The 18,365-nt window shown below is 39.8% G+C and overlaps 1 protein-coding gene and 2 non-coding genes across 3 annotated transcripts in view; all 3 read right to left on the bottom strand.

Moving 5' to 3' along the window:
• Nucleotides 1-2,022: 2,022 nt before the first annotated feature.
• Nucleotides 2,023-18,365, bottom strand: part of LOC107221005 (protein enabled homolog) — a 42,021-nt gene continuing 25,678 nt past the window's right edge. Inside the window, exons 2-10 of the mRNA XM_015659842.2 lie at nt 4,289-4,422; nt 4,014-4,103; nt 3,848-3,910; nt 3,157-3,222; nt 3,003-3,044; nt 2,849-2,920; nt 2,666-2,779; nt 2,366-2,544; nt 2,023-2,154 (exon numbers count right to left, since the gene is read on the bottom strand). Of these exons, the coding sequence (XP_015515328.2) occupies nt 2,380-2,544; nt 2,666-2,779; nt 2,849-2,920; nt 3,003-3,044; nt 3,157-3,222; nt 3,848-3,910; nt 4,014-4,103; nt 4,289-4,372 (696 nt within the window). The 5' untranslated portion in view covers nt 4,373-4,422 and the 3' untranslated portion in view covers nt 2,023-2,154; nt 2,366-2,379. The remainder of the gene's footprint in view (nt 2,155-2,365; nt 2,545-2,665; nt 2,780-2,848; nt 2,921-3,002; nt 3,045-3,156; nt 3,223-3,847; nt 3,911-4,013; nt 4,104-4,288; nt 4,423-18,365) is intronic.
• Nucleotides 10,894-10,990, bottom strand: Trnay-gua. The gene is made up of 2 exons: nt 10,954-10,990; nt 10,894-10,929 (listed from the first exon to the last, which is right to left on the bottom strand). It is a non-coding gene; the product is annotated as a tRNA-Tyr (tRNA).
• On the bottom strand, nt 14,094-14,165 carry Trnaq-uug. The gene has a single exon. It is a non-coding gene; the product is annotated as a tRNA-Gln (tRNA).

Raw genomic sequence — 18,365 nt, 5'->3', positions numbered from 1 at the left:
CATAAAGACGAATTAGAATTGCGTGGAAAAGATTTTAGAGGAAATTTTAAATAGTGTGAAATTTTTAATCCCGACCAAAGAATAAAGAAGAAAAAAATCTTCAATGTCCGTTAGTAAGAAAAAAAAAAAAAATAAATAAATGAAAAAAAAGAAAATGCAATTTGTACAAGTATTTCGATATCGTTAGTAAATGTGATACACGTTTCAGTTTTTGAATGAAAGTAAAACAAAGGTAGGTCAATCCCAGGGGAAATGATTCCGTTAAATAACGAATTCAAAAGCGGTTACATGTGTCGTTCCAAGTCGGAATTCATTTCGGGTGAAAGTCAAGAGTGTGGTGTAACGCGAAGAAAGGAATAATACCTAGCATTATGGTCGAGAAGGAGTTTGTTGAACCGAACAGTCGGCGCTTTTTCTTCCTCCATCCAGCACAAGCCTACGAAAGATTTCGTCGAACTGTTGATGATCACGCTCGTCGTCAGTTGCGCCGAATGAAAAAAAAAAGTACGTCGAGAACTCGAAAATACGTTTTATATCGCTCCAGTTTTTAGTTTTTTGAATTTTTCCAAAGTGTCCGTTTTTTTTTTTTTTGCCTCTCACGGAACCGATTTATCGACCAAGTTTGGTTGTTGAAATTTTGAATTTCAAAATTTCCGAAAGCGCGAAATTCCTAACTTTACGCTGACGAAACTTAACCGTAGAGGAATTAATCTTTGACGAAACATCAAAGTTTCGAATGGGAAAAGTTCTCCGACAAGTCAAAGTTCCGAGAGTGCGAAAATGAGAAAATTAAAAAATCTGAAACATCGAAATTCCGAATGATCAAGGATTTTCAATTCAATTGTTGTGACGTGTACATTTATGTTAAAATAGGCAGATTCGTCACATGTTATTTTAACTGTAAAACTATCGTTAGCGTTTACAACTAGACCATTTGTAAAATTCTAAGTACGGACCCGCCGAACCTGGTTTATGACTTTAGCCAGGTCAATTCGTACCGCACTGTAGGCAAAACAATATGCTTCGCCGGAACTCTGTAATTAAGCAATAAATACCTTTCCCGATAACAAACGAAGGCAATTCCCGTTTTACAACATTTGGTTGATCCACAGATATGTACGGTAATTAATCCGGACAGAGTGGCCGTGAAAAGGTCGCTTATTGTTTAACTATTAAGAATTGACTTGATCCTTTTACGACCTTTCATGCCATTCCATTCCTATTGACTCTTGACCAATCGTAAAATTTCTAACATTCCCACCAATCACAAATCGCAAAACCATTCGATTACTTACTTCCGTCTCCTACCCTTGAACCAAATTTGCTTTTTATTTAGAAAATCTTACAAGATCTTTACCTCTGTCCGAACTCTACTTTTCGGAACTTTGCTCTATCGTAATTTGAATTTTTGGAAAACAAATATTTCGGAACAAGGCGCTTCCGGTACTTTTTCAACTTCCGCTTGCCGATCCGCTTGACAATTTTAAAACTCGATACAACTTCGCGAATCCGTCACACTCTTAGAGTAAAATAGCACCGCCAATATCGCTACGGAATTTTGCCAAGTCGTTTGTCAGGTGGGACAAAGCATGACCGACGTGGAATGATCGATTGTCTGATGTAAGAATATTGTTATTGTTTTACAGACTTGCGTAAGTTTACCTGCCAGCGAGCCGTATTTACCGGCTGCATATTCACAGGGTCAACACGAGCAGATTTGTTAAACTCTGCACCTCAATGTAAACCGAACCTGAAAGTCTTGACTTTCCCTTTTCAGTGCAATTATTACTTCCACGTTAATATATACATATACATATAAAAGAATTAAAATACAGTCGATTTGTTACTACCTTTTTAATAAAATCGTGTAAATATAGTAAACCGACGAATTAATTATTCTCATAGATTTATTTATACATATTAAATAAAAACCTAATCAACTTGACGTATTTTATTCCTCGGAAAGCAGAATAGGCGCAAGCCTCAAAAGCGTCTTTGTAAGCGGTGATAAGTTTCTCAAAATATCTGCACTGCGATCATCCACCGGCCATTTCGTTCCTAAATTTCGCGATTTTTCCTCACTTTCGCCAAATCTCCTCGTCTGCCAAATATTCCGCTCAACGATTTTTCTGTCCGAATGATCCGATCCGGCGGCTGAAATCAGTGAACAATATTTTCTCAACAGTGTTTGCATAAAACTGACTTTTATCTATACTCCGGGGGTGAGAGAAAAGAGGAGCATCTTAATCGCTAAACGATAAAAAAAAAAAAAAAAATACAAAATCGTCGCAGGATTTTGTTTCTATTCGTTGGAAAGGGGGGAAAACGATATGAGAAAAAGAGAAAGGGAAATAAGGTAACTGACCGAATTCCGAAAGCTCAGCAGATGCCGGGCAGCTTGAATCCGATTTTCGGGGGCGGTGGTGGGGGTGGCGGTCCATATCCGGGAATGACCCGATGTCCGGGTGGCCTGGCGACGAAGATTCCGTACTTCCGGGGCGGAGGTTCGGGCGGCAAGGGGGGCGGGAACGACGGTTCCAATACCTGAAAATATCAACGATGTCGCGAAGTTAGTAAAGATGACGAGATAAATTTGGTACGCAAAAGGATGAAATTTTTTTTTTATTATTTTCTTTTGATCTAAGGAATAATTGTAACGGCGAACCTTAACGTCTTCCGGTTTTTCCTCCGATGACGTCTGGCCGTCCTCGATCGCCATTTCGCCTTCCGGACCGGAAGCGGGTATTCCCGTGTTAAAAGCGCTCCCCACAGATTTGCACTGAAAATAACCTGTTACGTGTAATTTGCAAGTTTGAAAAATTCCCACGAAGATATTAAGCGACGTTACTTTTCCAAACACTTTTTCCAAATCGCCTATTTTCCGCTCCGTCGCCGTCAGTTCCGCGGTCAATATTTCCAGCTGAGGAAAAAAGAATTATCGTCGTTTAGGTTTTTAATTTTTTTTTCGAAATTTTCTGCCTCCCCTCATATTAGACGCTCACTTCGTTTTCTAGATATGTTTCGATCTGACGTTGCACACCTTTCTGAAATAGGAAATAAAGCAAGAGATAGATCTTTAGTTTTTCAAATTTCTCATTCTCCCTTTCAACTCGCGCATTCAATTTTTATCCGACTTTGTCAAAAAATTTTACCCACCGTTTTGACAACCACATCCTCGTACTCTAATCGCTTCTTTTTCAGGGTGCTCAAGTCCTCCAATTTCTAGAATCGTCAATCGTTACGATAATTGTGTACAAGTTGAGAATATAAATCGTGACTGTTAGTGAAAAAAGGGAAAACGAAATTATATACGCGCAAACAAATTCGAGCCATTCTCGTTTTCTCATTTCTCTCTATCATAATCATCGTTATTATTATTTAATCTCTCTATTTCTTCCAATTTATCTTCTCTTCGTGGCTTTTACCTTTTATAAATAGATTATGCACGTTCACTGTACAAGCGAATTGATTAACGTCTGCGGTTTGAATTGAAAATAGGAAATTCGGGTTAAAAACCCAAATAATATTGATATCGTCAAATTTAATTAATTTCTCACTACATTCCGAATACTTAGAATTTTTGTAACCACATTTTATAAGTCTACGAAAATCAAACATGAATTATTACTTATCTAACTACCAAGAACGATTTTTTCTTTCATTCTCATGAGCATGGATTTTGTTCCGAAAAAATCGAGCGACTAAAAGAACACTTAAAAATCATTCCCCGTACCGAATGTCTGTACAGGTCATTCGAACATTTGTCCCTCTACTTTTTGGCAATGGGATTAAATAACAGTAACAATAATAATCTGCAGGAAAGTAATTTGCAACAAATTGTACATACGGTTTTATTGTCACGTACAACCGCGACCATTTTCTCGTTTACTTTCTCGATTTGATTGATGACCTGGATGGGAAATTTTAAATAAAAACGGTGAACCGTGATTATTGGTTTATCAGTAGCAATATTCTCTGTATTTGTTAGAGATTAATTGGTCCCTCGTTCGTACCTTGTCGGCGTACCATAAACCGAAATAGAAAAGGCAGTAGACGAGCATGCAGACGACAAGGTTATCCAGAACATCTTCGCGGATAAACGACTGCCGGATATTAATATCAATGAAAAGTTGATAGTCGATAGTGATAACGATGACTGATTTACGAATTAGGCGTGTTACGATGTTTTAGGTTATATTCGATGATAAAGCGGAGAGTATTTTACATGAATTTGACCAACAGTTATGAAAATAGACATGCTCGTTGGTTGAATCATCGTCGCGATTACCTGAGGATCGTAGATATCGAAGTGCTTGATAAAGGGTAAATGTTTGATAAGCCGATAGTAATATCCTTGTCTTCTGTAAAACATACTTTCGGGATGCTGAGAATTGTTTATTCGTCCATCGATATAATTTTTCTCTATAACAGAAGATAAAGAAAGGGAAGGGATAAGAGTAAAATAATTATTTAAAAAAAAAAACCAATCCACGCGACGACAATAAATCGCGATATAATTTACGCCTGTCGCATTACGTGTTTTCACGCAACGCAAACAGACGCGAAGGTCGCAGCGAAAATTTGACGGTCGGAAGGAATGACAAACTGTTGAAAATCGTTATAGATCGCCGATGTAATTACACTCGAAAAGCGTTGTTACGATAAAAGTGTGATTACTCGATTTAACTGATTTATAATATACAACGACGAGTTCAACTTTATTACATAAGACTGAAAGAAAGTCAATTACATTTTCTACTCATTGATGCAAAGGACAAAGATTTTATTGCACAATTTCACGCGATATCCGTTAGTTTATTCAAAATTATATGTGTACAAATCAATTTAGTCCAGGTTTTACAGATAACTAGCGTTTGAACGACCCCGAGTTTGTTTAATCCCGATAAAAATACAGGTGTGTAATAAAAAATAACTATAGTTGCACAGCAATTTGTCCCCACGAATTGTAAACATATTACATACGCGTACGTAAATATATACCGGTAAATATTTACACCGTCTCGAATGAATTCGGTGTAAATATACGTATATTTATACATAGTTCTGTTTGTGCAAGCCGACAAATTTCGGGGCCTAATGTACCGATCCGCGATCGTGGCCGCGAAGCTCCCGGCCTGTGATCGTCACGCGTACGATGTATTATAATATTGTACTCCTGAATGCAGAAGAGGGAAAACACGGGACGACGAGGATCAGAGGTAGGCGAGGACAGAGAGGGAAACCCGACTCGGCCGCAGTCGTTGAACAGGCGTTTGATTGAATCAATATAGATTAGCACATGAAAGGTTCTATCTCGGCGACACTTGCTGGCTCCCATCGAGCCTCGGGGCAGGGTTGACTAACTAAATACCGAGCGGCCTAAACACGGCGGAAGCCGAGGGTGGGACGCCCGATTTGGATCAACTGTCAAAACACTAGAAACTCTGCTTTCAAACACTCCAAGATTCCGTCGCTATCCCGGAGCCCGGAATAATTGTATTCGAATGCCCGCATCGACTCAACGACGATGAGGAAACGATTCGACGATTGGCGAGAAAATTCCTAGCGAGAAACCGTGACGATTCGTCGAAACGCGAGGCTCGACGGTTAAGCGGTTTTCAAATGAGAGCCGTTCGAATTTTTAACGGTCGCGCACCGCGCCGGCCAATCAACAGCGATCACGTGACGCGACGGCGCGACGCGATTGGCTTCCTTCGATTCGCTCTAATTCAAAAACCCCGGGGGCTAAGAATTTGCGTTTTTAGGAGCGCTTCGTTGCTGCGATCACGACGATTTTTACATCGGGCGAAATGCAAATACGGCGGAAAATTCTTAGCGTAGGACGGATAGCTGCGAGGTTGTTGGGTGCAGGGTGCGTATCACCGATTATTGTGAAATTGATGTTGGCTGGTTTGAATATTTGACGAAGGAGGCGGTAATTCTGCATCGCTAATATCATAATTGACTCGCCGCGCGCACTGTGCGTACGCTTGTAATTTTCATCGTGCAATTTTGTATGATTGCAGTAATTGGATCTATGCTGCACCGGCGGCAGCGACAGTTTGACATGCATCGCAGTTACAGGTAGGTATAACAAGTACGTATGTACATATTTACGCAGCCGACAATAAACGCTTCTACGATACTATCAACCCGTCGAAAGTGCCTCGACGATTATAAAACCATAAAGATCAAATCGCTTTCGAACTTGTAACGTTGCGTATACGGGGTATAAAGTTTTAAACAAAGCAGCAAAACGAAATATTTCGGTGATCGTGGACATAGAGTGAGTGAAAATAGGTACGCTGCGTAAAAGTGACAAAGCCAAGATTTGAACATTGGATAATGGAGTTTTCGAGAAAATCGACCGTCTGTCAAATTTCTAAAGTATAGTTGATCCGATTCTGCATATTTTAATCTACGTGTCGTATCGACATCGTGAATCGGATATTTATTCCCTATCTCTGTTTCAATTTTTTAATACCCAGGTACGTTAATTCGATTAAAAATTTGTTTCAACGACGCACTGAAAACAAACGGATCGTTTTAAACCTCTGAAATTTTCTGGGGTTCTAATGTAAGTAGCGAATCAAAAAGCTCTTTAAAAAAAAAAACTAATCCTTCAACTAACCTATTTCCCAAAATATTTATCAGTTCGTTGAAAACTTCAAAGAATTTCATTTCGCATTAATTTTCACATTGTCCGAAAAATGACACTCTGTACATGAATAAATTCCGAGCTTTAGAATTGCGACATTTCTGATCATACATTGCGATTTTCATACGTTTCTCTTTTTCTTCGTTCTATACTCCCACTCTTGATTATCTTGTTCTCTCTACTATTCTGTTGTTTCAATATATCTCTGGCATCAATCTATTCAATTTCACTCGAGGAAAACGAACGACTGTATGCATCAACTAGACAATCATAAACTCGAGGCAAAGCGGGCAGCTGAATGTGGCGGTAAGGGGGGGGGGTAGACATTTGGCGTTGTAAAATTGTGAAAAACACGGTGATTCGGTATTATTTCCGATGTTTTGTAAAACGCCACGTGAAATAGGTCTAAGGAAATATTCGTATCGCTTTTAAATCAGCGTGCATACATCAACAAGTTCTTCCTCCTCGCCATTAAACTGCATAGCCGTATCATCGCTTATATATTATTTTCACCGCGATTAACATGCCGCGCGTGCAGACAGGTATGGGTTTACGTACGCATATCGAGTTGTAAAAAAATTACCCCCTGAACGAAATGTAATACCTTTGTTTTTCACCACCTGCATTTATCATGAGTCACGGTTTGCCCAAAAAATTTGTATCAACGATCTCCATCCCTTGAAATATACGTACGATAAATACCCTTTCCTCTTGAATATTGAAAGGAGAGAAACAACGCCGTAATTTTTTTTTTTTTTTTTCTTTCTTCGGATTTCAACACAGTGGAGAAAAATTGTGCAGAAACTAAATATTGAAATCCGACCACCCGCGTCCAGGAATTAGTTACTTCCAATAATTAGCGATCACTTTTACTGCCTCGTTCATTTTTCTCCCCCTTCCCCTCCTCGATCCTTCTCATCCGATAAGGGTGAACCAAAGATGAGCCCGGAGCGTGTCCTTAGGTGACTCTGCGAAGTGTGTACCTGGTCCCCGGAGGATCAGAGGGATGTCTGACGTCGAAACAGGGAAGAAAGTAGAGACTTCTGAATGTGAGATGGGCGGGGTTCTCTTGATTATCTAATTAATTAACCTCAATCGAAACGATGAGTAATTTCTCGCTCCGGTAACGTCTGAACGTCACAGAGCGATTTCCGCTCGGCTTCCTGCCGAATCGATTACGCCTGTTCCGAACGATGAACCCCTCCACCCCCGCCCACCCCCGTCACAAACACCAAGACGGCACCCTCTCGCTTTTCGAAAAAAAAAACCAACCTTTCATCTGTTGGCGAATTGGGAAAAGTTGTCGGTAACATTGAACGTGCAAATCATTGTTTCAATCCCCGATTCAATGTTTTATACACTTTTTCTTCGATCAGACGTCAACATAAGCAAACTGTACTGGTAAAAATTTCATTGAGTACATACCGCCATAGTTGTGTATATATATATATATAAAAAAAAAAAAAAACCTAATTTATAGCCGAAGGGTCTGTGAAATTTATTTTTGAATTAAGTTCGCCATCGGAATTCAAATTTTTCCTTCTATTATGTTTTAAATTGTTGTCACTCAGCTGCCTCCAATGATGGGATCTTGTTCCTGGAAGCGATTTGTAGAGAATCAAATTCTTGAGGAAAGTTTCCTCGAGTAAAATTTATAGCTTAAATAGTTCAAAAACCCTGAGTCAGCTCGGCTCGAAAGTCAAGTTTGTGTAAAAATTTACTTTTAAACTTCTTTAGTCGCTGAATTACTGACTTTACAAACAAAATTTGAACGACAGATTTGTAGGTAATTTAATTCTGTAGAAAAATGTTTTCACAGCAGAGTCTACAGCTTCAACAATTTACAAACTACCTCTTGAAACTCAATTTTACGTAAAAATTCATCCTTAAACGTCTCTACATGTACATGTATTAGTGACTAAATTATTGATTTTACAAGAAAAACGATCACGAGATCTCTGTGACGAATTTGACTATAACAGGTTTCTCGGGTATGAACGAAAATAAAGAAGAAAGAATTTTCTTTCCAACGAAACACCCTAAAGACAGGAACATTAAACCTTCAACCCTTGGATGCAACTTCCAATTAGATTCTGGGAGCGATGATTCGAGGATTGAATTGGCTTTCACAAAGCGTAGATTGAGGCGAAAAGTACCAATTCGCGTTCGAGATTTGAGTAGTTGGAAAGTAGTAAGAAACCTAGAAACTGGAGGGCAGTAAAACGAGTAGATACTGAAAGGTGAGTCAACTCTCTCGCCTCGCGTATAACCGGAGTCACCTGTTTAACCGTGTAAACAAGTGTGGGTACCAGTATTTGGCTCGAGAACAAGTCGAACCTGATAAATGACAATTTGAAGAGAGAAAGGAACACCTGTCGCATTCCACCAACCGAACCCCGTGATTCCTTTGATCGGTTCTCCGCCCGAAATCTGCAGGATTATGACAAGTTCGTGTCACGTTTTTGTTGTTTTTTTTCTTCTCCCTTTCTTTTTTTTCTTTTTTTTTTCGTTATGCCGCCAATCGATTCACGCCGCAGTCATGGGGACGCAAACTTAGGGAGGCGTCACTGAGTGCCGTTCAACCGTGAATATAATCCATCTGAATCATCCCTGATTTAATCTAAAACGATTCAACAATAGCGAACTGCCACTGCCCGTTGCACTTTGCAAACGCGACGTCGTCACCCTGTTGGATCAAAATTAAGGATGTGTGAAACCCCAACGGCATTAGGACCTCGAGCATCATATGTTGCCGGCTCAGGTTCGGCCAAATCGGATATAATAAAATAAATAGTCCAAGAGACAAAATAATCCCCGTAGTTGTCGAGTTGGTAATGATACAAGTGCCTAGCTACAAGTAAAAGCTTCCGATTTCTCTTTATCTGCAAACTTTCTTCCCAGTCACTGCGTGTCCGGATTTAACATTTTCATGGAATTTAAAATTTCCATCTCCCAGCCTTATTGTCACAGTTTATTTACAGCTTCAAATAATCTTTACACTTCGTACAAACCCAAAAATCATTGACTAACAATTTTCGGCCAGAATCATCGAACTTTTATAGTATTTTCGATTTTACATTCGCCATATTGGATCCGCCATCTTGGATTTAGAAATAATCAAATCCTGACTTCAGATTCTTGATCAGCGACCCCAAAAACCTTCGGGTTACAAAATTCATGCCAAAATATGGAGTTAAAAAATGTGCGACTGAAAGGGTTAAGTAATAATCGAAAACGCTATTCGCTTTGCAGGTGAGTAATTATTTCAACGTTTCAACAACTTCAGCTCAACGTAACTGAACTCGTCCTTTATCATCCGTTCGACTTTCTCACCGCGATCTTTATGCCCTACGTGCCAACAATAATAACAACAGCAATAACGATGCGTTCTTAAACATCATCTGCGAGCAATTATAGGAAAGATTCAGAGATTTGTCGAGGGGATCGGAACAGGATTGCAGGGTGAAAAAATGTGCAACTTGACCGAACTAGTGTGCGGATTGTACGTGCAGACAAGGATCGACTCGAGGGTGTTGGGCGTAGCGGAAGAGTCTAGTGGATATTGGAAGGAGGGTTGGGTGTCAGTCAAAGGTTAACCAACCATAAGAGGGGCCATTGTCCGTATAATACATATATAGAAACGAAATATATATAAGAGAGAAGATAGAAATACAGAAACTAGGGTGTTGCCGAATATTCGTCGCGCTGCGGATCCTCCTCCCCCTATCCGAACGAAACAGGGGATCCACTGATTACATGTCAACTTGGATATATCCACTCTCTGCGGACAATATGCAGCGCCCCCCCCCCCCCCCCCCTCCCCTCCTACCACCTTCTCTTCAAATTGAAATTAATTTGAGTGGTTTTTCCTTCTCGCTGAAGCCGCACGACGAATCTCAACCGACACCCTACGCACCCTTCGTATCTGTTTAGGAACGTATTATACACCTATCGCATGTTGCGATAAGAATTGAGATTAGAGTTCAAAGGAAAATAAAAAATACGTTTAGGAAGATAATATATCGGTGATGATAAAAAAAAAAAAAAAAAAAATTAAACAAAAACACAGCAAACGATCACGAAACTTTCGCTTTGTGCAGAATACTGGGAGTGTACAGTCAATTCAGATTTTCACATTCCTTACGAACCGTTAATTTGTCCGAGGACATCGAATTCAAGAAAGTAAGGAACAAAAAAATGTACTGAGACGGGGTTACAGAAAAAAAAAAATTTACTCCTTCGAGCCGGATTTGAACCAGCGACCTATGGATGTCTCTCTTTCGTTATCTCGCCAACTACAGTCCACCGCTCTACCAACTGAGCTATCGAAGGCTGTACGATGGAGTTGCAAAATTAATAAGATCACCGTTTCACCGATCAAAGGTTCGACCCATTTTTATCTTCCTCGATGCCGCCTATCTTTTCAACTCGGATAACGGCGGGAATATCCGCGTATGATGAAATCTATTTTGTTACGGTGATGAAATTGCCAACTTGGTGAATTTGCCGGGGAGTTGAAGAGAAACAAACAAATAATACCGAAATCGCGTTTTCGCCCGAATGAAAAAGAGCGGGAAAGCGTGGCCGCGGGTCGTAAAATCATCGAGATGGGGTAGTGTTTTAGTGTTTTCGTGATAGCGACTCGCCGTGAACCGGGAATAGGGGGGGGCTTAACTGCTCGGAGAAATTGATCCATGTACATGCAATGTCCCGCACACCTAATTACTAGCCATCGGTGAATAATCCAGGAAACGCGAATGCGCGCGAGCAGAATAAACGACGGTCGCCGTGCGACAAACGAGCGGGAAAATGTGGCGCTATTTTCAAACGGCGAATTACCGCGCGATGCGGATCCGTTAACGAGAGAATAAGAGAGCGCGATCCGACCTACCTTGAATAATTCAAGGGGTCAGCAATTCCGAGTTGCAAAGAAGAAACGCGTCTCCGGTTATTCCAGACCGATATATCCGGCATACCAGCACGCTTTTAGGCATGTGCGTGTTACGTGGATTTTACGAACGCCGATGAGGGGGACGAGACGCGATCGTTTTTACGCCCGGAGGAGTTTCGGGCATAAAAATTTCGCGTCTTGTTTAAACGGCGGCCCCCCATTCGTCGATGGAAACTGGAAAGCGTGGCCTAATAACATTTTTACGATGAAACTTATTCCGCGCGGCTGTGGAACGGGGAAGAAGGAAAAGCAGGAGGAAGAGGTCTAAGATGGGGGGGGGGGCTTGTAATAAAAGACATTATAATTGCCGTGACGGACGTAAATCTTAAATATCAGACTTTTATGACTCGAGGTAACCGGGGGCGAGGAAATTGGCCCAAGATGCTGTACGGATTTATTGGAAATATATTCGAGGAGACGCGAGATCGGTTTAAAACCATCTCGGTACCCCTTCTTCGGGAAAAATGATCGAGAGATTCGAAACTTGAACGGTTTTCGAACGCAAAACTAACAGAGCTCTCGACGATCGGCCGATCCGCGCATCCGGCCACGCGCATCCTTCGCTCCCATTGGCCGTCCAGGGCACGAAACACGAAACGCCTGGACAAACTGAGCAATTTTACGGAACCACGATTGCAGGGTGATTTCGTTCTCTTCTCGGGGGCAATCAATTGAATTGAACTCGAAGAACGCGCGGTGCTTGAGACGACAGGGTGACGTTTTTTTTACGCCTTTGCATACAAGGGATTCCAGAACCGCGGGGCTTTCTCTCGAGCCTCTGTGTCATAAACAATAAAGATTCGCGTCATAACTCGAACGTATCACATTTTATTTAATTGCCTGCACGAGGCTAGGGATGGAATGGGGATTTTTCTTCGTTCTTGCGGGGTGCGGCGACGGCGGATGTTCGTGTGCATAATATTATTTATTGCTAAGAAGCTGTTAAAGTTTAACGTTCTCGAGAGGAAGCGCCTTTTACCCCCCACGTATATGTACGTATATATGAATGGTATTGCACCGCGGGCGTTTCACTTCGAAAATTAAACTCAATAAAATGTTTGTTATCCAATCAAGTCTCCGTCTTTAATGTCCCTGAATTTGTAGAAAGCGATCTTAGACCTGACAGTATAACGTATTATCCTCGGGGATAAGACATCCGCCGGGGCTCCATAACTAAGGGTTCTAAATTAGTTATGCCCTCCGTCCCCTTTCCCCTTTCCATCCCGAGGAAAACGATGAGCTCGCCCCATATTCCCGGGCTCTAAACGATTTCGCTTCAATTTTAACGCCACCGGATCTACAATAAAACCGATATAAAACCCACAACTCGAGCATGTAGGTATGAAGTATAATTCGGATGAAAATAATTACTGTTAGTCGGTGCGGGTCGCGAATCGTTTTGCCAATCGCGATTCGTTTAATCCATCGTTGGTTTTTTCCTTGTTTTTTTTTTTTTTATCTATTTTTTTTTTAACCCAAATCTTCTTCCTCTTCGACTCGGCTACCTTCGGTGCTCTTAACATCCGCCAGCAGCCTCTCCTCGTCATCTCGGTTACGCGAAGTTCTGCTCGTTAACCGCAGCGTAGAAGCTCTTCTCTTATTATATACCGGTGCTGCCGGTGCTATTCCTTAACTGCGAGAGGCGGGAGGGATGATGCCGTTTAAATTTAAATTGGGAAAGTATTTTACGATCGAAGCGAGATTTTGATGGGGCTGTTGTCACATCTTGATGAACTAACTTGAGAGCAGTAATAATCTTTCAAAACTGTTTACGATAACGTCGACTTGAATTTTATAGAGAAAAATCTTCAATAAACTCTCCCTATCTCTCTCTCTCTCTCTTTCTCTCTCGATTTTATTACGAACTCGAGACTACAGGTGCGCAAAATTTTATAATATATACCTCATCCCTTTCCTCTCTCTCTCTCTCTCTCTCTCTCTCTCTCTCTATATAGCTATTTTATTTATATACCTATATATACAACCTGCCTGCTCGCTCACTGTCTCTCTCTCTCTCTCTCTCTCTCTCTCTCTCTCTCTCTGAAGCTAAAATTAATTATAAGTAGTATGTAAGTCTGATATCTCAAAATGTACTCTCTCACTTTGTACCCGCGGATGCATATGTCCTAGTACAATAAAAATATGTTCTTTCTTTCTTTCTTTTCTCTCTCTCTCTCTGGTTTTTCGATCACGAACGCTTGCAGACGCGATACTAATTTCAATTTATATTATTGTTATTATTATATTGAATGAAAAATAAGTTATTCGTAAAACCTGTTTCACTCGTATCGTATACCACCTATAAGTATATGCGCAAGGCATGCGTATGGTTATACAGATCAGAAATTTACTTAGTTTCATGCTGTTTTTTTGTTCTTAACAATATACAGATCCTCTTTCTTACGATAAAATTAACAATAGAAAATAATGTTGGGTTAAAAGAATAAGAAGCGTAAGAAATAGAAGAAAAAAAAAATATTACTAAGGTCCCACCGAGATTTGAACTCGGATCGCTGGATTCAAAGTCCAGAGTGCTAACCATTACACCATGGGACCTCGATATTCAATTGGCTGAACTGTTTGTACAAGAATTGATACAGCGAGAGAAGGCTCATCGTAGGCAAATTACTTTTACAAAACCGAATAAAATTAAATAAAAACGTCGCGCATGCTCACTTTGGTATTTGTATCGATACGTGATTGAGTATACGTTAGAAGAAGGTGAATAAGTAATGAAACAAAAAAAAAAAAAAAATGTGAAATAATAACGATAAAACCGAACGTGTGTAGAATATATTACGATAACCTAACTCAACCTCGAATGCTTGAATAGATAAGACGCATTATTGCAATTGAATAAACAAGCATGCTCGATTCTTGGAACGATTAAACGTTGCTCTATTTCTAAGTGTACATTTTTCTTCTTTTTGACCACACTATTATCTATAATTAGACGCATAATTTAACTATGAAATTTTATCTCTCGCTGGCAAGATAAATTACGAATTAAAATGACGGAATATCAATGAGTGAGATAATAAATTTAACGTCTGTTTGTAATTGTGAATATAAAACATAACGTCGGAAGATGCAATTATAGAAGAACCGATATGCATACGCATAATTACGTATATGTAATAACTGACAAACGATGCAAGATATCGCGTTAACGATAATTAAACAAATTGCAACAAGCCAGAGGATTTTACACGAAGGAATTCTCTTATCGCTTTTTCAATTCTAAAAATTATTTCGTCACTTTTACCGATACACAAGTATTTGTATCGTAATTCTACAATTGCCTCAAATAACCACGAATAATTCAATTGCTAAATATTACAACTAATTATAATACATCGCGTAGCGATTTTTTTTTTTTGAAACTTGTCTCTTAGTTTTTTTTTCCCAGCTGTGTTATAGATGTATATGTACACTGTAAAACCCCCTTCGGAAAGGAAAAGCGTCGGTGTATATAATATATTATACCTATACCTACGTGCCGAGTAAAGTTGGCTCTTCGCGAAGTATCAGCAGCCCCTAATTGAACGGATGTTGGCAATAAATATGCCGTTGCACTTGAAGGGTGATTTTTATAATAGCTCGGGTAACGAAACTATATACGACACACTATCGTACATGCACATATACACAGCCTTATACACACGCACAGTGATATTCTATGGGACGGGAGTTTGTTGCGCAGGGTTCGTACACCGGAAACCGGAAATGCGAAGCTATCGATGCGACGTAACCCCCAGAGCTCTTTTGAATAATGCGCGCGCTTGCGTCCGCCCCGCAAGTTTTTTTTCAACTTTACACAATTGCGAATTGTAATAGGCATTTAATGCGCGCATAAGGACAGATATGACATATGTACATTGTATACAGATGTGCATAACAACATTAGGTGTATGGAACGAGCGGTGAATATTTCAACACAATGTCCGTCAAAAGTTTAAAACCTCCTTTTTTTAAACGATTAAAATTTGCGTCGTCGTGTAATTTTCGTGTTTTGAAATTCGGTCGTTGATAAAAAAAAAAAAGGAAAAAAAAGAAGAAGAAAAATGTTCTAAAATTGTGATAATGCTCAGGAAGCATGGTAAAAAAAAAAAAAATAAAAAAAAAAAAAAAATTTGTGCAACTACATTTTCATTATTATCATTTCGTTTTGTTTTCGGGATGCTTGCAATGTAAAAGGAATAATCCAAGAGTCGTGCAATATTTGAAAATGTGGTAAAAAAAAGAAATAAATATTCAAACATTCGTATAATATAAAGATCGTAACCCTGCAGTGTCGATAAACGCAAGATTTAAAATACAGGTTGCTTTGACTTTGATGATAAATTGAAGGGGAAGAGAAACGAAGATGAGGGAAATGAGAGAAAGAAAGGTCCTCGAGACGGGAAGATATCTGCAATTGAGGCGAAAAAAAAAAGAGGGGGAGACGGCATAAAAATTAACCCTGGATTCATCTCCGCGGCTTTTCTTCCCTCAAGGAGAAGCAGCGCAGCAGCGGCATCATCGGTAGGTATACATCGAGCCTTGGTAACGTGAATCTCATTAGTTCTGCCTTGGCGCATGTAGTTGCGGAGGCTGCGGTACATAGCGTCACTTTGATGTCACCCGACGTCACCGAGACGCCCCGGGCATCCAGAACATGCGACGCCATTACCGTTCCCGTCATTATTGCCGTTGTTGTTATCATTATTACTATACAGAGTGACTGTATCTAACGGCCGAACGGCCCGTCGTCTGCTGCAACGTAATGCGCATGTGCAAAAATTGGCGAACAGTTGTTTGTCAGGGTGACCAACCGTCATAACGCCGTGCGGCGTTGAGCGCAAGTGGCGAAATTTTTTAGGTTACGTTCACGACGGTTGGTCACCCTGGCAAACAACTCCTCGCGGTTTTTAGCGTATGCGCGTTGCTTTCTAACAGATGGCGGACTATTCGGTCTATTCGTTTAGATTTATAATCACTCTGTATATCACCGTTGCTATTGTTGTTGTTCCTGCTGTAGGCGCGATAATTGTTACATTATATGCGTTCTTAACACCACTGGCAACGAATTACATAGATATATTTGTATAATAGACGCGACCCCGCGAAGCGTCTGCTAATTATCTGATCCGAACGGAAGAGGAAACCGGAACATGGAATCCGTGAAAATATTAACAGTTATTCCTGACATAATTGGCCTTTCATTTATATAAAAAATTTTATCCGATATTACAGTTTAAAAGAATCTTACTCGGACAACGAGCAATAAGTAAAATCTTTGAGAATGATTTCCTATTCGGAACACAATTAATCACCATTTTTCAATCCTGATATTGTCTGCGATATTTTTTTTCGGTTAAATATTTTCACGGTGAACTTTAAATTTTAACGTTTTACACGTGTTTATTATAATTATTATTTGAATAGGCAATGCACGATTTTCTCCCAGACGTTCAGATCAATTTCTATGCTTACTGAATATTTGACAATTACTTTAATCGTTCCGAAAAACGTGTGAATTTTTTTACGAGTTTTCTCAAATTTTGTCTCAATTTTTTTTGTTTACTTTTACCTCCGTAACTCTAAAAGTTCAAGTTAGTAGATTTTCCCGAGACAAGAAATGTTCCAAATTCAAGTAAATCAGATCGTTCCAGTAGTAATGTGTAAAAATGATTCAAACACAACTTCAACAAGTGCAGTGATCTTACATGTTTGCGTGGTACATTTTTCTTTTTATAATTACCACTGAAACCACGTAGTGCGTTGTTATTAAAAAATTATCCGTGTCATTGTTATCGTCGTAATAATTATCATCTTCGTAGTGACGCCCGTTATTATTGTTCTTATCATACAAAAGCCTTGAACAATGCAGGGACACGGAGTGCGTTACGGAAAGAGGGGGGGGGGGGGGGTGTCGGGGAACGGAAAGGGGCCCGTATAGAGCCACGTGACCGCGCGTCACAAGCGTCGGCCATGTTGTATTTTAAAATACGCGGGAAAATAGGGGCAGTCACACGAGGCGAGGAAAGAAGACGAACGGGGATGACATAATGGGGTGGGAAGCCGGTATTGCGGGCAGACAGGACGAAAGGGTGAGGGGATCGTTGAATTAACGATCAGAAAAAAGCCGAGGAGAGAAAGAGACAGAAGCAGGGAGAGAGTAAGAGAGAGGGTGAGAGCACCTAACGTCGTCACGCCTGGTGGCAAAATGGTGTGTGACTAATGCGCCTCTTTGTGCATTATTACATGTGTATGTAGTATGAAGTACCTTTCAGTATTGTGCTCACTGCACTACGCTGCACTACGCTTTATATATATGCATATACATATATATACATATTGTAAATGGTGGACATTAATTATTGGGCAGGAAATAAATATTGAATTGACCTTTAATTGAGCGTGTAAAATTTTTCTGTGTAATACGAGAATCCATATTTGTTGATAAATTTATTTATCACATTCTGTTTATAATGAGGAGTTCGAGGCAAACCTGATCTCACAACCATTGAAATGACGTCAATATCAATTATTTGAACGGCTTTTAATTCATTCGAACGAATTGGTGTGGCTTTTTTGTATATTTTTTCTTTATTTTTTTTATTTTTTTTTTTTTTATTTATGAATATTTTTGTATTTTTTTTTCAAGCGCACATCAGCAAATCATTTATTATTCACCTGATTCATATGCCATTTTCATTACTTCTAGAAACTGCGAAACAGTGCGAAAACATTGCACAACTACAGTGAATTTGA

This window comes from Neodiprion lecontei, chromosome 5 (assembly GCF_021901455.1).
Source record: "Neodiprion lecontei isolate iyNeoLeco1 chromosome 5, iyNeoLeco1.1, whole genome shotgun sequence".
NCBI classification, from domain to species: domain Eukaryota; kingdom Metazoa; phylum Arthropoda; class Insecta; order Hymenoptera; family Diprionidae; genus Neodiprion; species Neodiprion lecontei.
This window is presented reverse-complemented; position numbering and strand designations above follow the sequence as displayed.